Below are 27,622 nucleotides of genomic sequence, written 5' to 3' on the forward strand. Positions count from 1 at the left end.
CTGGGCAAACGTGGGAAGCTGCAACAAACGTGGTGCCGGTGCCGACGGCCGGCCACGGCGAGGCCAATCCGCGGCGTTTTGGCGGCCGGCAACTCAGCCACGACATCGCCCGTGAGCGCGTACGTGGTAGGTGGTGATGGGCGTCATCTTGTGGGAGGCCGGGCCGCCAGGATGAGGTCGTCTCAGCTCCGCCCCGCTGCGAGAAGAACACCATGGCGAGTTGGCGACGCCCCTTATACGCGGTGGTTTTGGACTTTTGGGCAACAAGTAATTAACGAAAATGTCAATTTATTGATTGATGGGCTTGTACAAAAGGCCTCCATAAAGCACTCGCATATGGGCCTCCATGGAGAGAAAGCCGGCCTAATTTTAACCTTCGCACTATCTCGTCCCTGCCTGCATTTCTATCGTCACCACCACGCTTTCCTTTCGTTAACCTCTCGTCGGCTCGTTGCTTCCTCCCTACACTCCAGCCGCGCCAACGCCCCAAATCCCAGCATATGGAGGGGGTTGCGCCCGCCGTCTCGCTGTTCCGCCCACGCGCTTCCGCACGCCCCACCATTGTCCTCGCCGAGAATTCCGGCAGCGCCCGGAGGAGCCCTGGTGCAGGCGGTAATCCAGATTCCCCTAAATTGTACGTTGTTGGGTTAACTACGAGCGCTCGTGTAGCCCTGTAGCTTGAGCATTTTGTTGTTGTTGTTGTTGTTGGATTGTTTTAAAGGGAGGAGCAGGGGGGTTTCAAGGCTTAGTCCGGAGATGTCTCCCGGCGGGGCCAGTCGGAGTAATTGCTTAGATGTTCTGTGCTTTTGTTTGGTGAGTTAATTTAGAACTGTTGTATGAATCGGCTCAAGTGTTTCTCCTTTTGTTGGAAGGGATGAGTAAGTTACGGAAGCACGGTAGCAGGGAGGCAGAGGCTGCAGCTCGATCAGGTAAAAACTAAAATGTACTGACGATCACCATGTATTTGCTTAGCTGGTTAACCGATTATGAAATGTTAAGATATGTGAAGCGTGGTAGTAAAACAATTAGGATCAAATTTCTAAGCCTGTGCTTATCCAGTCGAATCTTCACCCATTTAGTAATGCAGTATTATTCCAATTTCTTTGCTGTGTCTACTGAAGCACTGATGCATTTCCTTCAGTGAGTAATTACTGCACCCTGGAATGCGTGTAAATTATTTTACAGATATTTGTTCCGCAATATGGGATTCTTTTTTTTGATAGTTATGGATATGCTTATAGCTTGCTACCGTTGTTGTTGATTGTTGAGTATGACTGCCTTTGGACTTCTCTTGTGGTAACAGTAAGGTCAATTGCCATCTTAAGCCTGCTACTTGTTCTCGTATCATTTGAAACATCTTGTAATTTGTCCCACTGTTTAACCATCGAGTTCATGTTGCTGGATTTCTCTTTTTGGGACTGCTGGAGCAAGACCTTGTTAATTCTTGTGCTGCAAACTAAGTTTTCTTAACTCCTGCAGTACCAGTGCCTATTGAAATGTTTTTTTTTTGGTTTTATAGTGCTCGGGGATGTGTTTTGCTATTGGCTTGTGAAACAAGAGAAAACACCTGTTCTCAGAAAGGATATTATTACCTGTGCTAAAAAAAAGGTTTACTGTGTTTAATGTCAGTGTGGTTCTAGCTACCAATCAATATCTCTGATTTTTTTAGGAATCACTAGAGTTCCAAACCTTGGTACTGCAGTTTCTACTAAAAGAGCAGGTAAAGAGTTCTATTTCAATAACTATAGCTTATTTGCTCACTTTTATATTTTGACATATTTTTTTTTCCTTCTTAGGGATGAGTAAGGATACGGTTATTAATTTGGACGTATCTCATCACAGAGCGGGTAAAAAGTTATAGTTAAAGTTCTCAAATTTTGCTATTCATATGTAGTTTCCTTCATAAAATTTTTGGTGATGATACAATTATAGGGGCTTTGTTTAGTCATTTATGTTATCTGTGTCCTGGTAGCAGTTGCAGTGGTGAGGTTGCTAAGAATCGAGAAGGGAAAAGCATTTGTAGACCTTTTGAATGAGAAAGCAAATGATTCTGGAGAGAAAGAGATAGGATATGTGGAGAGGACGCTAGGTTTCAGCACACGCTATTTGGATGACAGGGACATAAGACTGGTAAAAGTTATATCTTGCACATGGTGAATTGCGGTTCTATTTGCAAATTTCTATTTATTCAAAATGCATGCACTATAAGACTAATAAAAGTTACCTATAGCACATACTTATTTGTGTTTTGTTATCTGATTTCAATTTATCACAAAAAATCATACACTTTTGGGTTATTGTGGGACTCTTGAACTATTTATCTGCAACAACAACAAACTACAACAAAGCCTTTTAGTCCCAAGCAAAAAACAGGCTTGTTGGAGTGGCAACCATATATCCCTTCAATATTCAATATTCAATGAACATATAGCCAACCATTTCTGAGTTCTTTTTGGCATCTTCACTTACTACTACTACCATGTATAAGCTGTGGTACTGTGATGACAAACATGTTTGTGCGAATGGCTATTAAAGTAGTAACTATGTTTCAAGGTTTGTATATGCCTGTATGAATGGGCTCAAAGCTTCTGTTTCATTTTCTTATACTTACATTGTTAGGTTACTGTCATAGTTGCTGGAACTGTGCGTTGGAAACGCTACCTGGATTATCTAATCATGTCGCTATGCAGTGAGGAGAAGGTTTTCAGGGAGATGGAGCCACTGCTCCTTCAGGTCTCTCCTATTATATATATATTTTGGATACTCATCACTGTAGTTAACTCCACTCTTGTAAAACCTTAGAAGGCAAGCACTTTGTGATTTCAGATATTGAGAATTGGCTTTTTTGAAATTCTCAAGCTTGATGTACCTGCTTATGCTGCTGTTGACGAGGTACGTTGATTTTTTCTTTCTTTCCTTTTCCAATGCTTTGAAATTAAGTTAGCTATTTGTGTGGCTTATACTCTTGTTTGATCAAATCATTAGCAGCTGTTTTCAGTTTAATAGATGTACATTCTGTTTTGTGTAAGTTCCACAGCACAAATGTGACATCGAGCTAACAATTCATTGATCTATTCTTGTCACGTTTATACCATAACAGAGAGTTTATTGTAATTTCTGTTGCTTTTTCTGATAATAACTATATGTGATTAGCCAATTATCCAATTCTTGTTTTTGGTGTATGTTCCACAGCACAAATATGACATTGAGCTAACAATTCATTGATTTATTCTTGTCATGTTTATACCATAACAGAGAGTTTATGTTGCATTTTGGTGATAACTACATGTGATTAGCCAGTTATTCAAATTCTTTTATGCCTGCACTCAAATATCAAATGGCAACTTTAGTTGTTTCACTTTCCCCAGTACCCAATATCTATTATTTCTTCGTGGATAATAATAATGATGAATGGTAAGAAGAATCTTTTGAAGTTCTTTGTGCTTTTTTTTTTTTTTGCACAACTTTCATTTTTTGTATTATGATCATACATATACTTCCGACATGACTCCAGAAAAAAGATATAATGGTCATTTTCAGTAATCTGAAATCAATTCACTTCATACACTAATCGTTTTTATTGGGATTTGAACCTTTTTATGTCCTTTCTTTGAGATACATATTGTAAATTTGTCACTTGTCCTACTAATGTTAATGTTAAACTGGGCAATCGTATATATTTATCATTGCTTTTTAAAAAAATGATCTAACAATGTATCCTGCAAATCCAAATTTTAGAATGTAAAGCTTGCTAAAGTAGCTTTAAGGCCTGGTGCTGGGAATATGGTGAATGCAATTCTGCGTAAACTTGTATTGCTAAAGGTATGTGTAGTAGACTTGATTTAATCAGCCTGATGAATAGGATGGTGTTGCAACATGCTTTGTTTCTCTTCATAATTCAGGAGACAGACTCTCTTCCTCTTCCAAAGATAGAAGGCGATGATCGTGCCCAAGCTCGTGCTCTTTCTATAATTTATTCTCATCCTGTTGTAAGTCTGCTCTTCTTTTAAGAATTTGTTATCTTCTTTTATATATTTTAATTGTACTGTGTTCTTCCTTGCTAGCTGCTACAATCAATATACTCACATTTCTGAAGCATAGCACTTGAACTAAATTTTTTTTGGACCAATATCCCTATTACCTGGGGTCTTGTAGCTGTGGGATGTTCAACATACTTGTTGTTTCTGGTTAAAAGTCTTTGCCTGAAAATAATGCAAAGAAGATCATGACCAATTATAATTTGTAAACTATAATGTGTTCTGCATTGCAGTGGATGGTGAGAAGATGGATACGATTTCATGGAAAAGATGAAGCTCTAAGATTGATGAATTGGAATAACAGTGATCCTCATTTCAGTCTAAGGTTTTAGCCAATGTTATTCTACAATGCAATGCACATGCTCTGTTTCAAGCGCTGGTTGACTGACCTTTATATACTTTGCTTCATAGGGTGAACACATCAAAAGGCTATACTAGGGCTGACCTTGTAAAACGATTGGAAAGTTTACAGGTGGTTCCATTAATCTTCTTACGTCCTGTTCTGTTGTGTATGAGTTTGAGTATAATTTCTTAAAACCAAGGATGACTGAATGATGTATGTAATTTTGGATTTTGCCTAAGCCATTTCAGTTTACATGGGAGAATATCAATCTTGATATAGAGCTAGTGAGGTCTATCTCAGTGGGAGGGAGGGAAGGAGGGATACTAATGGGCTCTGGGCCTCTTTAGATACTAAGTCCATGTCCCTTACAATTCTTCTAATTATATTCTGTAACCCTCATTATTAATTTGGCCCGCTAACTTATTTGGGAGTATTCTCCTACTATATGTCTTACCGACCATGGCAATCTCTAATATCATTTCCGTTTTAATGACAATTTTGTAATCTAATGGATGTTTTTTGTAGGTTCATTATGAAGAATCGGTTATGGATGGATTTGTCCGCATTCAGGAAGGGATGCAGGTACATTAGCTGAATAGATTTGTCTTTCTACTAGTTATACACACTTTTCATATATTGACATGATTATTTCATATCCTCTGTACCTTTTCTTTAAACAAATGTGATCTGTTTAATACACTCACATCTGTACCATTTCAAAACCTAGTAAACATGTTGAGTGCATAAGATGTTAGCTGTCATTGCATTTCCAGGAAAGTGATCTGAGAGCTTATTAAAAAATGAACCTTAAATACTTAAGATTTCTAGCAAATAAAATTGTAAAAATGGATAATTCTATGCCTCTGATTGATTTAGATGTTATTTCGATTGTTATAATTATAACTGTCAATCAGTATAGCTTACCATGCATCATGTTGGTTAAGTTTGTTATTTATGATGCAAGTTCGTTTGCATTCAATTAAGGGACCCTTGTGTGGATTCGCTGTTTTCCTTGAAGAAGGAAGAACAATTTTATGATTTATCCATTACCAAACCACTGATTTCATTTCTCATATTTTCTTGATTATGCCTCTTTTTATGCTTGAAATTGGACAGCTTAATTTATTCTTTGTATAGGCAGTCCTACAAGCTGGATTACTGAAAGATGGCATTTGTGCTGTGCAAGATGAGAGTGCAGGCAAGTTACGGTAGTTATTTCATGATCACTAAGCATGTCCTTATCCAAAATGTAGTTACTGCATTAAAATGACATTTTTCTAAAATTAGATTACTGCGTTATTTTTTTTTCTAAAAAAGAGATTACTGCAATTAAAAAAATGCTCTTAGCAAATAATAGCTCACGGCTGTAGAAAGACATTCATCTTTTCATACCACTTCGGTTTAGTTGGGAGTGACACAATTTCATTTGAGGAAGTTATTGATAGTCTGTGATGAGTTATGAAAGACCTATTTCAGGCCTTGTAGTGTCTGTGGTCGATCCACAACCTGGGGAAACAATTGTTGATTGCTGTGCTGCACCTGGTGGAAAGACTCTTTTTATGGCATCACGGTTGTCAGGAGAAGGTAAGAAAATGGAATGGACAGAGGAGTTTAATTTTCTAATGATGTTGTAATGCATACTGTAATAAAGTTGTTTTACTGCTATCTCATGAATACAAGCATTCACAAATCCCACTTTTAGTTGAAGGTGTCAAGCTGTACAGTTTAACTAGCCATCAGATACTATTCTGGAATTGCATTTGCATGGATATAAAGTTTATACCTGACGAATACACTTAGTTTGACAACCACTGGAACATGGATATCAATTACCATATGCCTGAGGGTGCATATAATCTGGCTATTAGCAGTAAAGTGATTCATTCCAATGTTCACTCACATCTCCACTTCTGCTGATATCCTGAATCCTGATTATATGCACCTTCAGGCAGGTTATTGATATCCATGTGCATTGGTTGTGAAAAACATGTGAGTGAATTTTGGGACGAATCACTTTCCACTTCGTATTGCTGATAGCCTGATTATATCCACCTTCAGGCATGGTTGTCAGGTATAAATTTATATCCATGCAGTTCCAATGGAGCATCTGATGGCTAGTTAAACTGTATGACCTTGATACCTTCACTTAAAACTGGAATTTGAAAATTCTTGTATTTAAAGTCAACAAGTACATAGATGATGTTTTCTGGTCGGCTGGTCGATCCTGGTCGACCTGGGACCGACCAGGCGATTAATCGCGATTAATCAGCGACCAGGTCGATTAATTGACCCTGGTCGTCCAGGCATATCAGCTGGTCGACCTATATATATACCTCTATATATACACTATATTATACACAATAAAGGAAGCATCAAGACTGCATTAGTGTAAACCAACATTCCTCTTCATCTTCAACTTGTGCTGGCACCTCTAAAACAGTCCTTGAACTCTTTTTGATGTAAACCAACATCTCCTTAACTATTTCTGGAGAACTGGGACAACCAACAGCATCTCCATACCCCCCACATATCTGCCCAGTCAAAAAAGCCCAAAAACAGAGCACACAACCTGGTCGTCCATGTCCTAATCGGACGATTAATCGCGATAAGTGGACGACTAATCGGACGACCAGGTTTCTGGTCGACCTTGTCGGGTCGGACCTCCTAATCGAGCACTCCTGACCGACCAGGACGATTAATCGCGATTAATCGTGATTAATCGGACGACCTGAAAACAGATCTCACAAAAGTCATTTCAGAATGTTTTCTTTTGCCAACACGTTTGACGTTTCCCATTTTATGTGATTCTGATCGGATAACATATGTCAAATGGATAGTAGCTTAGAGACTTGTGATGATCATGTACTGTGGTACAGGGAAGATACAGGCTCTGGACATAAACAAAGGTCGCTTGAGAATACTCATGGATGCAGCAAAGTTACACGGTCTAGATGATATAATCACCGACATCCATGCTGATCTTCGACTATATGCTGTAAGTTCCCATGAAAGTTCACACAAACCCGGAAAAAGAACAGAAGATTTATAACACTCCTCCAATGGAAATATTTTAGAAATATGACTAGTGATCATCACGGTTTCATGGTTAATAATTTGTCCACATATATGATAAGAAAATTTTGCCCGTGTGGACATATATTGCAGAAGGAAACCACTGCTAAATATGACAAAGTATTGTTGGATGCTCCATGCTCTGGGCTGGGAGTCCTTTCCAAGGTACCTTTCTTCATCAAGTACATCTCTAACATTTCATCCTTCTAGTTTTCATTTGAACCAATCTGGAATTCTGGATCTGGATCTACAAGCTATTGCATTATAAAATTACTTTTTTTTTAATGTTCCTAAGAGGGCGGACTTACGTTGGAATAGACAGTTTGAAGATTTGGAAGAGTTGATATGTTTACAAGACGAGCTTCTTGATTCGGCATCAATGTGAGATCCCTCTATAAAATCATGCAAATTTGTCTGAACAACATCTGAGGTTACTTACAAGGGTTTTACTTGCAGGTTGGTAAGGCCTGGTGGTATACTAATCTACAGTACGTGTTCAATTGACCCTGAAGAAAATGAAAAGAGGATTGCTGCTTTTGTTCAGAGGCATCCGGTACTTTTTTCATAACAATCAGCACTATTTTTTTGGTTCAAGTTATAAACTCAATATTCAACTTGAATGATAAAAAGTAGGTTTGCCCTTCCTATTTGGGGACTGTTGGTATTATAAAACTATTATTATATTTGTTGCATTGTTTTTCCACTGAATTAGCAGTAGCACTATCAATAAACTTTTTTTTTCTCGAACACGCAGGAGAGCTGCGTATCATTATATTAAAAGAAGAAGAAACAGTCTTACAAAGGCTCCGAAAGCCTACTCAAACCCACACACTAGTACACAAGGAATAAATCACCGGATACTACAAACAGGACGACCAAACAACCAATGCTTCCATCATACTAAGCCTCCAGCAGAAAGCATGGAGAGCCCCTTAGCTCCTGCAGAACTCCAACAGTAGGCTTCATCTCTTGCTAGTCTAAGAGCCACATTAACACTAGGAACAGAACCATTGAAAACACAGTCATTTCTGTGTCGCCATATGCTCCAGGCTCCCAGAATTACCAGTGAGTTCAGCCCCTTCCTCACCTCCCCGCTACCGGCTTCATCGACCTTTCTCCACCAGTCCTGAAAGGACTGATCAGAGGGCTGTGGTGCAAGTGTAGTAACTCCGAAAAGTGACAGTAGGGAGAACCAAAACTGTCTTGAGAACACACAGCCAATGAGCAGATGATGTATATTCTCCTCATGTTGGTCACAGAGAGGACATCGCTCCGGGTGGGGGAGATTTCTCCTTGCCAGTCTGTCCGCCATCCAACATCTATTATGAGCAGCAAGCCACAGGAAGAATTTGCATTTGGGAGGCGCCCAAGATTTCCAGATTCTCTTAGCAGGTTCAAAATAAGTTGCCCCCACAAAAAGAGCATCATAGGCGCTCTTTGCTGTGTAAAGACCAGAGGAGGAAAATCTCCAGATATGTTTATCAGGGATATCCTCAAACAGCTGAACCGAATTCAAGGTGTCCCAGAGGCCCAGGTATTGAGCTAAGCCTGCCATACTTATTTCCCCGCCAGGAATGTCCTCTATCCATTTCTCATCAGTGAGAGCCTCCAACACCGTTCGCTTGTTCAGGATCCTCTTAGGGATCAAGGCAGCAACGAGAGGTGCAATATCCTGAATTCCCTTGCCGTCCAGCCATTTAATAACTTGATTATTTTTAGATAATAGTAGATAGAAAGAACGCTCATAAGGAGTCCTATTGAAACCAAGAAATATAGGCCTGCTTGCCATCCACACCAGAATAGATAGAGTTTTCCGAAGAAACCTGCTAGTGGAGGAAGGCCTCCTAGGGATAAGAGACATAGGGCTAAAGAGAGAGCCAAAAAAGGATCTTTCGTGTATAATCCTGCATAATCTCGAATTTACCCTTTCAAGATCCTTGCCCAGTAACTGGAAGTTCTTCGTATCCAACCATTCCCACTATATTCTAGCCCTACTATTTCAGGTCTAAAAAATGATATAGCTCTTGGTGTATGACACCAAAATGTGCACATTTAAACTTTCTGTAGCATTAGTTTTTTTTCTGCAATTGGAATTCCTGCATCATGATTCATGTCTACAACCTTGACACTTCGTCATGTTCCTTTTTTTGCATACAGAATGTTTCGTAGTTTTTATTAACCCAATAAAAATATTGTTTTGATTATATTTTTTGAAATCTGTATATTAATTAATTAATTTATGATTTATGATATGCTGTAGGAATTTGCTCCTCAGAGTGTATGTGGGTATGTTCCTACAGAATTTATCACGGATGAAGGTTTCTATTCCTCAAATCCAACTAAACACTCTATGGATGGGGCATTTGCTGCACGTCTTGTCCGGTCATCACACTAAGGTTATAGGAGTTGCCACAAGGCCACAGCTAGGTGAGATGGAATCACATGTATTGCCCTGATGTTTAAGTGCACCAAGTCACTGCTTCAACATCTTTATCTTACATGTTCTTGAAATTCCGTCTGCGTTTCCTTCTTGCATTCTACATTAATAAGCATGGTGCTTTGGCTTCACAAAAAAACATAGTCAAATTCATACCATATTGCTTCTTGTACGGCATGCAGATTAGTTGCATCATGAACAAGAATGCTGAGGATGCCCTGAAGAAATCCATTTGATGAGTAATGTTATAAATGTATTTTTCAAGCCAAGGTACTAGAACTACACCTGCTTGAATGGTCTGCCACTGTGCGTCTCTATTTAGTTGATCCTAATGTAGTATGACTATGACACTTTTCTCTAATGCTGCAAATGGTAGAGTTAGTAGTGATAAGCATTTCCGGATGGATGCACTCATCCAAAATTCCAAATGTAGCCTAACAGACATACATTTAGTTAACTATGGTATTTTAGAAATTACTCTAGTGCATGTTATTTGTAGGCAATACCCGACAAGTGTCGTCATTACTCTGTGGATGAAACAAGGTTTTTTATCAGCATGGAAGTTATATATATCATTCCTTATTTGCAATCATAAAGTGTGTAGTTATTTTGTCTATGCTTGGGCTGTATAATTGCTGCCAGTGAATGTGAACTGAGATGCCTGGCCTTACAGCTAATTTTCTAGTTGAAGGGGATTTTGTGCAACTAGAAATCAAATGTAGCATGTAGGCGGGCACCAATTCTATTAGAGTGATGCAAGTGACAAGTGAGAGATTTGAAGAACTGCCACATGCTATTTTTGTGTACATCTTACATACTGCTGTGTATCTTGTTTGCCACAGCAGAAGTTGCACAATGTCCTGTAAACTCTTTGCGAGCTATGTGGCACATACTGTTGTCACTTGTGTGTATCCGATTACCTTCATCTCAAGTTCCTTTTTTTTAATATCCTCTCATTTTATAAAGATTATTACAATAATTAGCAAGCAAGGCAAATCTTTTTATTTGAGGATCTAAGAATTTTATACAGAGCATGCCATAAGTGAAGCTTCATCGTACTGGAGACATTGAAATGTTGATACATATCATACACTCATCGAGCTGCAAATAGTTAGAGTGTTTGCAAGGCCATTTGTTTGGTTGGGAACTTCCAAGATGAAGCTTGGACTTCTCCCTTTATGTAATTTTGCATTTTCTACTGTCTAAAAGTCTGAGTCTTTCTTTTGATCCATCTTATGGGTATCACTAATTTATTATGTATTTGCTAAATACATAATCAAAATCAACATATCGACTTTTAAAAAAACAGAGAAACATATTAATTTGACCTTTGAAATGATGAGGCAAGGCAACAGACAATGCCCCTCAAAACATAACACATAGGTAGTGCTACTGTGACTGAGAATCACAAAGCCAATGGAAGCTAGTGTGACTGAGAATGGTATTCTCCCTCTGTCTTTCCTGAGGAACATTGTCTGTTGCCTCATCATTACCATTCTCAGGAAATTCGCCAGTGCCTCTTCTGTGATCTCAAATTATTGGTACAAAGAGGGCCACAATCACAAAGCCAATGGGAACTAGTGTGACTGAGAATGGAATTCTCCCTGTGTCTTTCCTGAGGAACATTGCTTCATAGATTGGGATATTAATGATAACTAGCACCCCACAGAATGACCTGGAGGAAAAATATATTCAATGCCATATGCCAGGTGCCTGTGAGGATTTGACATAGCCCTCCCAACAGGCACACATGGTTAATGCAACTGTTGCAATGATCACATATTCTGGTGAAGATGATCCAAATTCCATAATTTCTTGCTCGTACCTTTTCGATTCATCTTTATTGCTGACCTTTGATGTAACTGCAAACCCCATCTTCGACAGTCCTACCAAATTCCTGATTGTGTCAATGACACCATAGAGGTATGAGGTTATTCTTTTAATTATCCACATCCTCTGTCCATTCCACCACCCCTTCAATGTTTCTCCGGATAATAATGCTTCATATAGGTTGTACATATTCTCCACCGATGAAACATATAGGAAAGGTATGACCCATGGACTCATTATCCGAATGACTAAGGGCCTTATGCGAATAAAAGATGAGGTTCTCACTAAAGGTTTCTTTATTATTAAGATGGAACCAAGACGAGATTCTGGTATGATTCATGGGTTGGAGACAAGCCTCTAAAACTTACATACCCTTCTCTTTATAATATAGTGCGTGATCCTCATGCAACTGTATCTAAAGTGATGTCATCTAGCTCCCTAAATATCTCCTTTATAAGGGTTCTAGTGGATAATAAACTTTTAGAATGGCTAAAATTAGTAGCTCAAGTTTCTAATGTGGGTCTGGTGGAGGGTTCAGACTATTTTAAATGGAACCTAACCACATCTGGGTTATATTCAATCCGATCTTTGTATCTCCATCTTATTGATACGCACCACCCTTTTTATCATAAGAAACTTTGGAAACTGAAAATTCCTCTGAAGATAAAAATTTTCCTCTGGTTTCTTCAAAAGGGTGTTATACTAACCAAAGACAATCTCGCTAGGAGAAACTGGAAAAGGAATCAGAAATGTATCTGCTGCAATATGAATGAGACCATCCAACACTTCTTCATCGATTGCCCTTTAACCAAAACTATTGGGAGGATTATTTTCTTTGCTACTAATCTAACCAACCAAAATCTATTAACCATATGTTTGGTACTTGGCTTCGAAATCAAAATAAGACGATGAGAAGTTTGATCTGGGTTGGGGTTGCTGCCTTTTGTTGGGCTATCTGGCGCTGCCAGAATGATGTTATTTTTAACAAACTCAAAACTAACTCTATTATACAGGTTATTTTCAGGGGAGCATTCTGGCTATGCTTTTGTGTCTGGTTGCAGCGTGATGAGCAAGCTAAAGCCTTCCTTTCGGCGATAAGCAAAAAGTTGAAAATTATTGCCTTAGATATTTCAAATAAAGGATGGAAACATTTATATAGTTTGCTCTAGTATCTTGGTCATTGTTCAAGGCCATGGATTGCTCTTTCATTTTGTTTCAAAAATTTGTAATAATTGGCTGTGTACATCTCTGGATGTAGAGGCCGGATATTTATCCATTATCTAAAAAAAAGCAAATTTTCCTGTAGGATTAATGAGCTAGCTAGACAAGCTATGATCTCTAGAGATAATTGTGTTTGGGACGATGATCCACCGGGTTTTATTGTTCAGCTTCTAGCAAACGATGTAACCATATTTGATCAATAAAGTTTACCCAATGTTTCAAAAAAAAATCCTCCAAATTGATTCGTATCCTTTGTCTTCATTAGTTCCAAAAAGGTCCCGGCCCCTGAACCAGTAGCATCGTCGTCAGCCGCCTATTTCCACCAGAGAAATCGTTGTTTCCTGAAGCCTTTCACCCTTAGCAGCCGGGGGCAGGGTCTTCTTGGAAAACGACGGTGAAAGAAATAGCGTCCACTGTGACTTTGAGGTTCATCCACAGACTTTTTTTTTAAACATCTCCGAAAAATCGAAGTGGACTGGTAAATTCACTCCACTCAATTACCAATGCTTATCTTGCTGCACTATATATATGACAGTATCGTCATATCACTATCAACTCATCATAAATATATATAGGACCGGACATTTATATATATGACAAAAAAAGGAAAAGCGTCACGATCGAGCAAGGCCGCCGCCCGCCGGCTGCGGCTGGACGGGAAGATTCGCTCAGTGTCACATTGGACGGACGGAAAGCTCTAGCTCAAGACTAGGAGGAAGAGGAACACCCGTGCAGTAATCGCCTCGCCACTTGATTGGACTACTAGCTACTGACTACTGTAGCAGCTAGTCACTGTCCGTGTGGGCTTTTTTAAACATTTTTTAAAACAATTTCTAAATCAAACACTAGATTTTTTTAAAAAAATAACACATTTGGTCGTGCCTAGAGCCACATTGCGTCTAAATAATTCTACCGTGCTATACACACAGCGGCGCGGTAGCATCGATGATATAGCAGGGTCTAGCCCCATGACCGACTGACATAGCGGGCCTATCGTGCCACAGATCTTGGTACGGTAGTGCCGCACCATACAGCACGGAACATAGTAGTGCACTTGCTCTTACGTCCGTCGAGGACTGCATGCAGACAAGTGTTCGTGGGCCCTAGGGTGGTCAAGTGCGATGCCTAGGCTTATGTTGTACGGAGTACTACTCCATATGTGGTCAAGTGGGGGCCAAGGTGGTGTGATGGATGTGATGACGTGTTGTGTTTTTGCCTACCACCATGCTCACGCTCCAGCATGCATAGAGGCAGTGAGCTGTAGCGTCAAATCATCTAGCCTATACCAAACCCTAAGCATTAAGAGAATGAGATTTCAGATTTGGGAGGGCTCAAAACTCAGAAGCACTTACTAGGGCGGCAGTAGGGATTGCACGGCTGGCCAGCTGCTTGGCACGCCTAGTGCTGGCGGTGGGATGTGCGCACGTCGTGTGGGACGGTGGCATAGTGTGGCCATGGGGTTGCCGCTCGATGAGGCCACGACGAGCACACGTGGGGGGCGGGGATCCGGGGCAGTGGTGAGCCAATGTGGTGGCGATGGCTAGCACCTGGTTCGTGTGCTGGTGAAGCAGGGATGGATATCCAGTGGACAGTGGGGCGGGCGAGCGGGTGGTGGATGCCGATAGGCGGCCGGCCGGGTGGGCAGGCGGGCAACAAGGTGTTGAGGCGGCGTGTGGATGGGGAGCGGAAGTAGAGAGAGACGCTTGTATTTTGTTTTGGTTGGCTAGGGTGACTTAGGGTTTCCATGTGAATTTTGGGCCAAACTTTTAGGGGGAGCGGTCCGAAAACATCATGTTAAATTTAGCAACAAATGGTTCTACTTAGTTATGATATATGACGACTGATGACTCAATACAAAAATAAAATATTTATAGCAACAAACCATCAATTGTGGTATTCGATGCTAGCGATCGGTAGTTCGAGAGAAATCTTTAGCAACTAACCGTTCAATGATAATTGTTAACTTTTAGCACAAACTTTAGATGGTATTTTGGGGTTGTGGTGTAGTGTACGAGGTCTGATTCTTTACACAGGAAAATATTAAATACAGCAGAGTAATCATCCTCTGCATTGCAGATCTGATTAGCTAAAAGTAGATGAAAGCTTAAACTACTACAACTAGGTTAGGCAGGCCCCTAAGCATTTGATGGTCATGTGCCTCTGCTCGTACCCGTTGGAACTCCAACTAGGTTTCGAGGCCCAAACCTCAACGGGTTTTGATGCCCAAACCACAAAACCGCCTAGAGAAGCGTATCTACTACATCTCCTCTACAATCTCGACATGTATCACTGTCATCCTTGACCGCTCTATCACCAAGTCCTCAAGCACTTCTACTTGACTTGGTCAACACGATATGCTCCTCCTCATGTGCTCTTGCTTGTTGATGTCTCCAAGTGTCAGCCATCCACGGCCAGTCTTTCGGCTATTTTGGCCCCTCGGTCTAAGTCTCACGTTCATCCTTTACTGCTCCTACTGTATCAGCATGACACGTCTTTACTTGACCTTCTCCATAATAGTCGACCATCTCTGTGCTCCACACCTGCATATCAAGACATATTGCACACGTACTCATGCAATGATTAGCCTTCAAACTCAACCAGAGCCTTGATCATATCCGACTCATCACAAACTCGACACACAAGGACACGTATCAATATTTCGAGGACCTTTTTACTTTTACATTAGACAGCTGAACGCACTCCTTGCATACAATACATTGTGCATCGTGTATTTTTTGTATAGTATAAATTGCACGATATTAATCGAGGCAGAAAATTTTACAATCAAATATGGATAGTAAAGTGTTTGTTATACCCTCGGTGCCTTTTTGACCTCAAAATCAAAAGAATGGTACAAAGAGGGCCAGCATTACAAAGCCAATGGAGGCCAGTGTGACTGAGAATGGTATTCTCCCTCTGTCTTTCCTGAGGAACATGGCTTCATAGATTGGGACATTGATGATCACTAGCACCCCGCAGAGAATGACTTGGAGGAAAAATACATTCAATGCCATTTTATTCTCGCCACTTGCCAGGATTATTTGATATAGTCCTCCCACCAGACACACAAGGTTCAATAGTGCAATGGTTGCGATGATCACATATTCCGACGACGGCGTTCCAAATTCCATGATTTCTTGCTCATACCTTTTTGATTCATCTTCATCGCTTACCTTTGGTGAAACTACAAACCCCATATTTGACAGTCCCAACACCTTCCGGATGGTGTCAATGACGCCGTAGAGGTATGAGGTTATTCTTTTGACCATCCACATCCTTTGTGCATTCCACCATCCTCTCAATGTTTCCCCACATGATAATGCCTCATATGCGCTGTAAATATTCTTCACAACTGAGACATATATGAAAGGTGTGATCCACGGACTCATTACCTAAAATACATAATTAAGAGCATCATGTTACTTTCAATGCAAATCACACGAACTGAAGACTAGTTATATGTAACATACATACCTCAGGGAACAAGGGGATGCCCTTGAGAAGGAATAGTGAAGGGATGACAACATAATACAGTGTAGGCAGTGAGTTGGGTGCCCATAAACCATAGATTGAGTATCCCATTTGATGGGGTAACTTGGTTTTTCCATGCCCATACAAGAAGGGGCAGAACTTTGAAAGAAAAATACTGAAATTACCCTCGCTCCATCGCTTGTGTTGCAGTATTGTCTGAGCAAGTGTTGTTGGCCCTACACCGATAAATCCAGCTCTTGGGAGATTGCTATAGACCGACTCCCATCCTCTACAATGTATCGCCAGTCCGGTGATAACATCTTCCACTGGGCAGCCATATTTCAGTCCCATCTCATCTCCCCACTGCGTGTTATGTTCGTAAGTGCAAGTTGCTAATGACTTTGCTTTCTCTTCAGTCTTTTCTATGCAGCTGTGCTCTGTCTTGATTCCTCTGTCCCAGTCTTCCTTGTAGTCTTTGGTGAACCTCCTGCCGCATAGGGTCTCCCTTCTATGGAAGCATCCAGTGCCAATGTACAATGGGCCGCCCCAAGTGTCCAGACCGCTCAACTCCACCTTAAGATTCAACACCAATAATGTTAGGGTCAAGGCATGCATAATGACTGCATATTCTGCCATGTGAGAACTGTATTGAAATATATTTTTCTGACCTCATTGATGACATTGAGGGAGTTACCATATATGTTGTTCTTGGTCATATTATTGTAGTTCTGAGGGTACTGCACAAATGCGATTTTGTGACCCATTTCTTCATCAAGGAAGAAGCACATCGCATCTCTAATTGAATCGCTATTGTTTGAGTACATATCGCAGTCCACATTCATGATGATAGGGCTGTTGCTTATCACTGATGACACCCTTATCTGCATTTCCGAATGAAAATCTAACAGCTTAGAAATATAAACTGTGATTAAAAGAGTTTGTTTACTAGAATTGTCAGACTCCGATCCCTAGTCTGTACTTTATGATATCTGGTAGTCATGAGTAGGTTCTCATATGCAGAAGCAGGACCAACAGATCTGAATTGCACATTCACAAACTCTCTGTTATGATTTTTCTCCTAATAAGGAAATGAATCAATGATAGCATGTCCTGACCTTTAGGCTACTTTTACCATAACTAGAAACTTTGTGTATAATTGTTTCAACAAACTTGTTTCTAGTAGCAATTATAAGCAAACATGTTTATACTAATGTGAAGCATGGAGTTCACAGCATATTTGCTAGGTTAGATCTAAGATAATGGAGTGATGTAGTCTGATTAGTGAGCATACCAGAGCGTTCATTGCCCCAGCTTTGAAGTTATGGTGGTATTGAGGCCTCTTCTCTCGTGCCATGTACACCAGTGTTGGCAGTACATTTCCTTCATTGTCAACTGCATTGCTGTTCTTTCCATCTATCAGAATCTAGAAAAAGGAACAAGTTTTTTAATATAAAAAAAATCTGGAGTCTTTAGCAATGCGAAGTTTGGAGGGATGGGAAGAAATGCACCTGAACAATTGGGTGGTGATCCTTTGAGGTAATACCTGTATTCCACTCTGAAAATCCTTTATGTTGAACTTTGATTTCTTCAGGAACCTTGCCTGACCTAGCAGCGGAATCGATTCGCTCTGTCATTTCTTCATACAGGTCCTGCACAAAAGAATACCAGTTGCCATGACAAACATGTGAGTGCCAATGTATTCCTGCTGCCTACTAGCTAGTCATCTGCATATACAAGTCTTTAATTTTGGAAAATACACATACTTTGACGGATGACCACTCTTGTAAGGCGTGTGGATCATGAGGCTTATCTGACGCCGCAAAGTAAGCTGCCGGTGACCGTGGCTCAATGTTATACCTCCTGCAGAATGGAAGCCAGTGTTTTGCGAAGGCAGAGATCTCCCACATGGCGTAGAAAGTTAGAATGGATCCCCCATCGTCCGAGAGGTACACGCTCAGTTTCTCAGGGGGGTAGTTGTATGCCATGAGTGACAGGACTGTGGCCATGACAAGGCTTGGTGGCTCCGACTGCGGGTCCGCTGTGCATACGAAGATGTCCACACAGGGAAGCCGGTCTCCAAATCTGCTCCAAATGACATGAATACATGATACGGATGTTATTAAGGTTCAGTAATCACTTGTTTGTTTTTCTTCCAACGATGACATGCTGCACAACAAACGTACTATAGATTTTTTGTTCTGAGAGAAAAAACAAACAGGTATGGTGCAGTCAGCTTTCTAGAACCCATGCCATCGTAACCGTTTTTATAGGCTTATGCAACGCATGATGCAGAAGGACCAAAATGGACCCAATCTGATGCGTATGTCATCGAATTGCCCGTAGGCGTAGCCTATCTTATCTGGTCCTGGGTGCCTGTGATCTGCAATCGATCTGCAGCACGGTTTCAAACTTTACTGTACATGCAAACGGTTTTTTGAGGGACCTCAGGTTTTTCCCACACCTGTCGCAATTTCTAGTTGCCCTTGGAAATAGCAGATTTATAGACACGCGTCACCTTCTGAACCATTCCTTGAAATCGATTTTTAGGACAATTCGTATATGTCGGCATGTCTCTAGAAATAGGTGTGTTGTTAGAATAAATTCATAATTTTTTATTTGGAGCTGGATGAGGACAAAACTTTATATATAAATTATACAAAGTTGATGACATTTTCATTTGGGCTCGTTTATATTCATTAAAAGCTCTCAAATATATTTTAAAAGTGAGTGTTTGATTTTTTTAAATTTATATAGAGGCATGCTTCTGAAAATAATTTGTATATACAAGTCATAAAGAGACTCGTCTTTTTTCTTTTCTTTTTCTTTTTTTCTAATGTATTTCATTAAGGAGTAATTTAGATCCCCGTTCCAATCAAGAGTAGAGGATAAGTTTCTCTTTTACAATTAGACTCTGTCTAGAGACACTCCGGTCGGCTCCAGTTTCACCATCGTAGTAATATTATAGTAGATCCATGAGCCTCAAAACACTAGCTCCTCCACTTGCATGTAAAAGGCTTGTGCGAAAGTACTGTTCGCTAATTTATTATAAGAGAAAATACTATTGAATGACTGGTAGATTCGGCGGATAAGCTTAAACAAATAGGTAGGGTGGTACATATAAAGCTAAAAATTAGTTACGGACGCTATTTATCTAGAACGACTTGCAATTTGGAACGAAAAGAATATTTAGATATCAAATAGGAGGTCCAAAATTAGATTAAATATAAACTAATAAGAGTTAATAATGAGGCTCATTGGTGGTCATATTGTCCATTAACTCTATTAGCTTATAATATATAATAAGAGCTAATGGAGCTACTACGTGGCTAAGAGTCCATTAACTTTTAGTCCATGATTGATATATGTTTAGTCCATTATCATAAGAGAGTTAATTTACTTTTAGCTCAACGAGCTTTCTTAACACAAACAGAGCATGTTGGAGGGATCATATATAAGGATATATCCAGCGATGCACCAAGAAGTTCCTAATAATCGCGTGAAAAATGATTGGACGTGCAACAAGGGTCGACAATATCGACCGAAAGTATGCATGCATGCACACAAAAAAAAGTCGCAAATTGATTAATGAACCTGGCGGCGAGCCTGTCGACGAAGGCGCGGCGGCGGATGGGGCACCAGCGCACGGACTGCGTGATGACCCAGTAGAAGGCGAACCACAGCTCCGCCGCGAGCATCCCCAGCCACGCCGCCCTGCCGGGGCCGGCAGCCGGGACGTGCGTCGCCCTGTAGCCGAGCAGCAGGCATATCCCCAGGAACACGGTGACGGCGTGGAGCCTGTACAGGGCCCTGCCACCGTGCTTCTCCGTGGCGAACAGCCTCTGCCTCTCCATTGTTACGAGTATTTCGCAGTGTGTCCCTAGCTAGATGAGCAGGAGTTCAGTCAGTGAGGGAGGACCTCGAGCAGCGGTACGGTGGTGTATATAAGGTCAGTATGAGTGGCTCGTTTCAATACATTATTTCTAAAATAAATCTGTTGAGAGAGCATCAATGAAACGAACCATGAAACAACCTCCACAATGCATTAGTTTCACCTTGACGTTTTCTAGGCTGGGCAAAACATTTAATTACTGTAAAATGATTGGATCACATGCAAGATGGTGAAACACGATTTAGTCCTCAGTGGGGATTTCATCCTGTTTCACCGCGTGGGAAACAACGTCCGCGGAGTTTCACCATGGTGAAACTACTTCCTTCTCTCTCCTCTTCGTTTCATGCGGAGTTTCACCATGGTGAAACTACTTCCTTCTCTCTCCTCTTCATTTCATGCAAAAAGTACAGTTTTGCTGACATGACGCTCTAATAAATATGTATGACATCCTGATGAAACCTCCATTGGCCTAAAGCCGATGGATCGTCGTGCGTCGTTGCTGACGCGCCCGAGAAGGCGGCCTCTAGCGACCAATGCAGTTGATCGTTAAGACACTCGGCTCTTCTTGTTGTATTAAACTACGGAACGGCCGGTACGGTATATATGACGCTATTGGATGATGGCACGAGCCACAACAAGTCTAACAAGACAGTGAGCGGTAGCCGGTGGCGTATACAGTAAGAGCAAAAGGCTAGCTAATACGATATGGTAGAAAGTATTAATTGTTGACTGATTTATTATAAGAGAAAAACACTGCTGAATGATTGGTATATTCGGCTGATAAATCCAAACGAATAAAACACACCGATCACACCTTGTCCAAAACGACCTATGGAGGGAGTACGTATGCGCTTTTTCCCCTGCTGTTTCCGGACCATGCGCGACGGTGTAACGTATACGTGTATGTGTATTATGTATTGACCACGCCAGGGCTGCTCTCGATATCTCTCTCTATATAGTATATCAATATATGCACCAGGCCAGGCCAAATAATTAACGACGTCACGGGTTACGACGCCTGGCACAGTGTAACTCGATCTGTAGCTAGCTAGCTCGTCGTCGTCGCGCCAACAAGTTCACTCCACCATATCGGGACGAGAACGTCGTCTCTATTATTTATTGGCGATCCTTCATTTTTTTTTTCTCCATGGGATGATGCCATGATGGGAGGACAAATCCAAGTCGTTTGCCGCCAGTGGCTAGCTAGCTCCTCGATCGTGGTCAAGCGATAATAATCAAAAGCTATCCGCTGTTATTAGGTTCGCCCACTTGATTATATATATTGTGTACCGCTACTACACTATATGTTTATATATTATATCTGCCATTATAGCCGCCGGGGGTCTTTTTTTTTAGTTTTTTTTATTTATGGTTACTGTACACTATGTTAGTGCTGTGTGATGAAGGCGGTATAGTCGTCGGTGTAGTGGTGTAAAGTGTACTTCTATCTTATTATTACATTGTCATCGGCTTGACAGCCACATTCACGGACAGGATAAGCCAAAAGAGTAATTAGGCTGCTTTCCAATAGGTTGTAACATGCACATTTCTTAGATGTATTTCATATCATGCATGCAGCATATTTATTAATCACTGTCATAAAGTGACATGATATCATGCAGCATAAAAGTTGTTTGTTTTCCTGATAATGTAATACTCTTCTTTATGACGAGATAGCTTTGGATATAAATTGGGATTTATCCTTAAAAAGTGTTTGATAAAATGAATCATCTCAGGATTCGACGACTCACACTTCCATGGATTTTTTTTTGAGAGGGAGGAGGAGGAGGAGGAGAAGGAGGAGGAGGAGGAGCGAACTATCCCCTATGGGCACTCACGTGGATTCATGCTATGTGTCCATACATGTATATAGTTATTTGATTATGTGGACTGCTGTGTATATTAAAGAGAATTAGTTCGAAAGAAAATCACAGCTCGTACGATAGATGAATATACATGGACACGTAAAATGAATTTACTTATGGTGGGCGACCATGCATGCATGGGTGTAGGGTGGAGATAGTCCCCATCCAATTTTTACTAGCGGATGTGTTTTAGCCACAAGAGTAGCATATATTTGTACGGCATGCCATAGTATTTATGGACCGTCATCGTCCACGTATAGAGAGGAGTAGCATTCCTCAGCTCGCACGGCGCTCGCGTATATCCATCCGACCGTCATCGTCCACAAACGCCACGGCGTTGAAATCGTGGGTCTCCATCAGTCTCCAAATAATGAGCATATCTGGCCTCTCTTGGCAAATTAAGGAAAATAAAATAAAAATGAGTATCTCTCCGATTTTCTAAAGAATGCCATTTTGAGGTTGTCTTAAGTTAAATATCTTAAACTTTGACTACACATAAATCTTTTTAGGTTAAGTAGCACTTTTATTTGTTTATGGCAATTATTGTCCAACTATTCACTAACTAGACTCAAAAGATTCGTCTCGTCAATTCCGACCAAACTATGTAATTAGTTTTTATTTTTATCTATATTTAATACTTTATGCATGCGTCTAAAGATTCGATGTGATGGAGAATTTTGAAAAAATTTGAATTTTTGGGTAGAAGTAAACAAGGCCCGTGTTGCTGTCTAAACCAACGTTCTTTTAAGAAAGCGGAGAGAGTACACATCTGACACGAATGATCGAGCATTATTGATGAGCTGATGTCTCCTTTGATTGGGTCCAGCCGCGCGCAGTCGTCACAGGTGAAGTGTCCGAGGCCTTGTTTAGTTTTTAAAAAATTTTGTAAAATTTTTTAGATTTCCCGTCACATCGAATCTTTAAACACATGTATAAAGTATTAAATATAGATAAAATTAAAAACTAATTACACAGTTTGGTCGAAATTGACGAAACGAATCTTTTGAGCCTAGTTAGTCTATAATTTGATAATATTTGTCAAATACAAACGAAAAAACTACAGTGTCGATTTTACAAAATATTTTGCAACTAAACAAAGGCCCGACTTGAAGAGGGGCGCCCGGCCACTCCTCGAGAGTGCGGCCGGCCCCGTCACACACGGGCCACTCGTCAGTCGCAGGTCACGGTCACAATAAAATCGGCGGGGATCACTTGCACAGTCGCACTCTCGCTGTCGCAGCAGCCCCACACAAAAACGGATCGGAGAGACGTTCGCGCGCGCTACCGACGGCGTGCGAGTACCGTGTGGTGGCTGGCTACCCTTGTTGTCGCTGTCGCGTTGCGATGAGCGTCTCCATCGGGCAGTATGGACGCCATATATACAAGTCAGTATTATTTTGTCTTGCACAGCGTCGTCGTCTAACCACACAACTCTTTCATGAAACCGATGTTTAAAACAGAGGTGACCTCTGTTATTATTAGACTTTAAGGCACTCACAATACAAGACTCTATCACAAAGTTCAAGACATTTAATTACATACTATTTATGGTATTTTGCTGATGTAGCAACATATTTATTGAAAAAATAAGTAGAAAAAATAAGACTCTAAGTCTTATTTAGACTCTAAGTCCACATTGTTCGAGGTAATAATAACTTTGGACTCTATGATAGAGTCTGTATTGTGAGTGCCCTTAGACTACTTTCTTCATTTTAAATCATAAATTATTCTAGGTTTTCTAGATATACATAACGGTTGTCTATTTAGATGTGTTTAAAAAAAACATGTATCTAAAAAGGTCATAATAACATTTGCAATTTAGAAGAGTGAAGAGAGCAGAATTTTTAGAGACATGCATGAAACTAAATTATATTGTATAGGTTGGTGATATCGTGCGTATCCGTCGTTGCGGTACATACCATCATCGATCCTAATGTGGAATTGTGGCGCCTTCGTAGCCACTTACATATATGTGGACTCCTTGTCATACGCTGAAAACATCGCTGCTGGTGTCTGGTGGAGTTTTCATTGTTGGTATACTGACAACCAGAGGACCTTACATCCTCTCACCTTCGCAATCTCGGTCGTGTCATGTGCAGCTTTGGGACATGTACACTCAAACAACTAAGTATTATTATGGTACTGTGCATATGAGGCTAAGACCTACTCTCTATCTCTCTCTACATTTTCATTCATATATATAGTATCCTAGTAGGTAATATAAATTTGATCTTGGTTGTCGTCATTTGAAGAATACATTAGTAGCCCTTTAATTTTAGAGTTGTCATCTAAATGTACACATCATTACTTGAATATCTTAATTCAAAAATCTAAAATTTAGACTTGAACATGCCATAGACTGGGCTGAAAAAAAACTCTAGCTTTTCGGCTCAATTTTTTATGTCTATACTCGATGTTTTTCTAAACGTTAAACGGTAAATAGTCGGTCACCTGCTGTTTAGCTATTATTCGGGCTAAAAAGTCCATTAAACGGGCTAAACGGTCAATTAAACGGGCTAAACGGATGATTAAACGGAAACGGTATACCACTGTGTAGCGTTGACACGGCGTTTAAACGGTCTAAATGGTCGTTTAGGTGAACAGTGTCTATACTAGTAATGCCCCATAAGCATAGTATGAATTATGAGAGCTGAGGATAAGAGCAGTAGAGAAAGCGATAAGATGGCAATTTTTTTTATGTCTATACTAGTAATGCCCCATATGCATACATAGTATGAATTATGGGAGCTGAGGATGAGAACAGTAGAGAAAGCGAAAAGATGGCAAAAAGACAACAGAGCTTATCTGCTTACGCATATTGGTGAAAACGGAGTGGGTAGACCTGGAAGAAACGAATGGATGAGTGGCTTTGATCAGTTGTTAGGCCAATCAAGAGCAAGGTGTCACAAAATCACCATGGAACTCTGCCTCAAATTTGACCAAATCTTTTGGAGCGTATACATCAAATTTGACCAAATCTTTTGGAGCGTATACGTCAATAAGGCTCTGGGGTATTGACTGCAATATTCTTTGCAGTAGCAACTGCGGCTTGGACGTTGATATGAACTGGAAGCGCAACTTGAGGAGTAGTTGCGGTAGTCACGGGTCCATATCCCGTGAAAACACTTGTGATATGCTGCCTCAATTTTAATTAGGCCCTTGTAGAGGCCCATGCTAATCCATGTGTGTTTGATGTTAAATAAGTAAAGTCCACCACCGGCCCCTAAACTTGTGTTGTCGTGTCATCCCGGTCCCTAAACTCACAAATCGATCGTTTAGGTCATCGAACTTGTTCGTATGTGTTATCTTGGTTCCTAAACTTGTTCAGTTGTGTCATCCTAGTCCCTAAACTTAGAAATCATCCGTTTAGGTCCTCAAATTTTTTTCAGTTGTATCATCCCGGTCCCTAAACTTGGTTTTGAATCTCATCTGGATCAAAACAAAGCGATCTAAAAACTCTATCAAAAAATATTTCGTAAATTTTTTATATAAACTCGAATGAAGATAAACTTTATACCAAAGCTATAGTCCTCGGCATAATCTACAACTTTGTAGTTAAAAAGTTTTTTATTTGAAGTCGTTTAGTGTTATAAAATTTAATTTTAAATTTTAAAATATGTAAACTTATAAAAAAATATTTTGGGACCCTAAACGATTTAAATTTAAAAACTTTTTAACTGCAAAATTGTAGATTACGTTATTGCCTACAATTTTGATATAAAGTTTATCTTGATTTGAGTTCATATGAAAAAGTTTATCTTGATTTGAGTTATTTTTCAATATAGAATTTTTAGATTCGTCCTGTTTTGACCTAAATGAGACTTAAAAACAAGTTTAGGGACCGGGATGACACGACTGAACATGTTTGAGGATCTATATGGGATATTTTTAAGTTTAGGGACCAGAATGACACAATCGAATAAGTTTAGATACCTAAACGGTCGTTTTACGAGTTTAAGGACCGAGATAACACATCCGAACAAGTTTAGAGACCGCTGATGGACTTTACTTATGTTAAACTGTGGAGGCCCTTGTTACTTGATACATACTACCATGGAAACAATTTCTAGGGTGGTCATGAACGGCCAACGGGGCAGAACAAGCTGGTGTCAAGGCTACAAGGACCGTCCTACTCAGATTCTAGAAAAAGTTAGCTTTTGGCTAGTATAAACCATTGTCTTTGCGTTCGTCATCAAGTTCGGCCTTTTCGTCGAAGCCCACAATCATCGTTTCAAGTAGCCCCAGTTTCAGTACCAACATTGCCCCCATATAGATTATAAAGATGCGGCCCTTGTAGGGACGGGTTTACAACAACCTATAGAAATACATTTTTAAGAATAGTGAGCATCTTCAACAGTTTCCTAAATGAATTTGCTATTTCTTGTTTATTTAGTAAAACTAAAAAATAATCATTCCAACAGTTTGGTAAATGGGTTGTCATCTTTTGTCAACTTGTCATCCATCAGCACCGTGTGTCCATATTTGTCAACTTGCTATCCAGCAGATTAGTTGATTTGGTTGTTGGTTGTGAATCTTCTTTTTAAGTTTATCAAGCCCAATTCACAAACTGTTGGAGAAAATCTCGCTTGCCATATGTTTTAGCAACTTGCCAAATCACAAGATTTGGCAAGTGAGTTTATCAAACTATTGGAGATACTCGTCAATCATCTGGGATTGCTTTTCCACTAATGGTTGCCTTAAGTTAACCTATTATAAAAAATTATTTTTACGGACGATTGGTTTAAGGTAATCACCCTTAATATAGTGATTAGAGATGACGATAGTATTAGGTTTTGTCACACCCATATTTTAAGAACAAAATAGGATGCATAAAAGACTCATATGTGCCCCAGGAATAGTCACACACATAAGTAGACAAATCTCAAATGTACCATTGCAGTGTTTATTACATAGCGGAATATATATTGAATCACATAGTCTCATACAAAAATGATAGCATAAAGTAAACAACGCTCTCGACGGAAGCTCCACACAGGGACACTGTTGACTGGTTGACTCCAAACCTAGTACTCATAACGATAATCCTCATTCCAGTCATCTTCATTATCATAACCTGAGGTGTTGGGAAATTGCAAGAGTGAGCACATATCGTACTCAACAAGTATAACCAGGGGTTCATGAGGCTCAAATAGCTGACACTGGTTTGACTGCATTTAGCTTTTAATGGTGGATAGCATGTTCATAATTAATGAGCAATTGTCAAGGAAGCTGAAATAATCCATTAATCCCATGATCAAATGTAAGCATAATTAATCTCATAGCATAAACGATAATCAAATGAACATAATAACATAACAAGCTCATCATCTTAATGTAGATGTCCCCAAGGCCGCTCCTGACCGTGAGCTCGGCTAGTATACCAGTTTTACACTCTGCAGAGGTTGTACATCTTTACCCATGAGTCATGATTTACCCTTTCGCCCGAGGCCCGTCGAC

At 40.2% G+C, this 27,622-nt stretch overlaps 2 protein-coding genes and 1 pseudogene across 8 annotated transcripts; 1 reads left to right on the forward strand and 2 right to left on the reverse strand.

Annotated features, from left to right (window-relative positions):
- Window positions 397-12,751, forward strand: LOC8083285 (probable ribosomal RNA small subunit methyltransferase B). 7 transcript variants are annotated; one of them, XR_002450302.1, is made up of 22 exons: window positions 397-612; window positions 722-781; window positions 873-929; window positions 1,670-1,720; window positions 1,797-1,847; window positions 1,973-2,130; window positions 2,620-2,733; window positions 2,827-2,892; window positions 3,739-3,822; window positions 3,903-3,989; window positions 4,271-4,362; window positions 4,449-4,509; window positions 4,906-4,962; window positions 5,518-5,578; window positions 5,857-5,964; window positions 7,257-7,375; window positions 7,546-7,617; window positions 7,748-7,833; window positions 7,909-8,005; window positions 9,713-9,879; window positions 10,072-10,159; window positions 12,733-12,751. XR_002450302.1 is itself a non-coding variant. In XM_021454285.1 (21 exons), exons 1-20 carry the CDS (start codon window positions 501-503, stop codon window positions 9,845-9,847), a joined length of 1,728 nt encoding a protein of 575 aa, XP_021309960.1. In that variant the 5' UTR covers window positions 397-500; the 3' UTR covers window positions 9,848-9,879; window positions 10,072-10,481. The 7 variants fall into 7 exon arrangements, 4 of the variants coding, with proteins under 4 accessions (XP_021309960.1, XP_002460402.1, XP_021309961.1 ...); XR_002450303.1 differs by lacking the exon at window positions 12,733-12,751 and adding an exon at window positions 10,920-11,020; XR_002450301.1 differs by lacking the exon at window positions 12,733-12,751 and adding an exon at window positions 10,389-10,481.
- On the reverse strand, window positions 11,133-12,031 carry LOC8083286 (annotated as a pseudogene).
- Window positions 15,588-20,334, reverse strand: LOC8063748 (cellulose synthase-like protein E6). Its single transcript, XM_002462489.2, has 7 exons — window positions 20,003-20,334; window positions 18,175-18,493; window positions 17,920-18,060; window positions 17,703-17,834; window positions 17,080-17,292; window positions 16,415-16,984; window positions 15,588-16,332 (listed from the first exon to the last, which is right to left on the reverse strand). Exons 1-7 carry the CDS (start codon window positions 20,260-20,262, stop codon window positions 15,781-15,783), a joined length of 2,187 nt encoding a protein of 728 aa, XP_002462534.1. The 5' UTR covers window positions 20,263-20,334; the 3' UTR covers window positions 15,588-15,780.

The sequence above is a fragment of the Sorghum bicolor genome, chromosome 2 (genome assembly GCF_000003195.3).
Source record: "Sorghum bicolor cultivar BTx623 chromosome 2, Sorghum_bicolor_NCBIv3, whole genome shotgun sequence".
Lineage (NCBI taxonomy): Eukaryota > Viridiplantae > Streptophyta > Magnoliopsida > Poales > Poaceae > Sorghum > Sorghum bicolor.

Coding starts and splice junctions, on each gene's coding strand:
- LOC8083285 (XM_021454285.1), top strand. CDS start 501: ATGGAGGGGGTTGCGCCCGCCGTCTCGCTGTTCCGCCCACGCGCTTCC. Junction 4,963..5,517: donor GCATTCAGGAAGGGATGCAG/GTACATTAGCTG, acceptor TTCTTTGTATAG/GCAGTCCTACAAGCTGGATT. Junction 5,579..5,856: donor TGTGCAAGATGAGAGTGCAG/GCAAGTTACGGT, acceptor GACCTATTTCAG/GCCTTGTAGTGTCTGTGGTC.
- LOC8063748 (XM_002462489.2), bottom strand. CDS start 20,262: ATGGAGAGGCAGAGGCTGTTCGCCACGGAGAAGCACGGTGGCAGGGCC. Junction 17,835..17,919: donor ATCACCACCCAATTGTTCAG/GTGCATTTCTTC, acceptor TCCTTTTTCTAG/ATTCTGATAGATGGAAAGAA. Junction 17,293..17,702: donor CTGGGGCAATGAACGCTCTG/GTATGCTCACTA, acceptor TCGGAAATGCAG/ATAAGGGTGTCATCAGTGAT.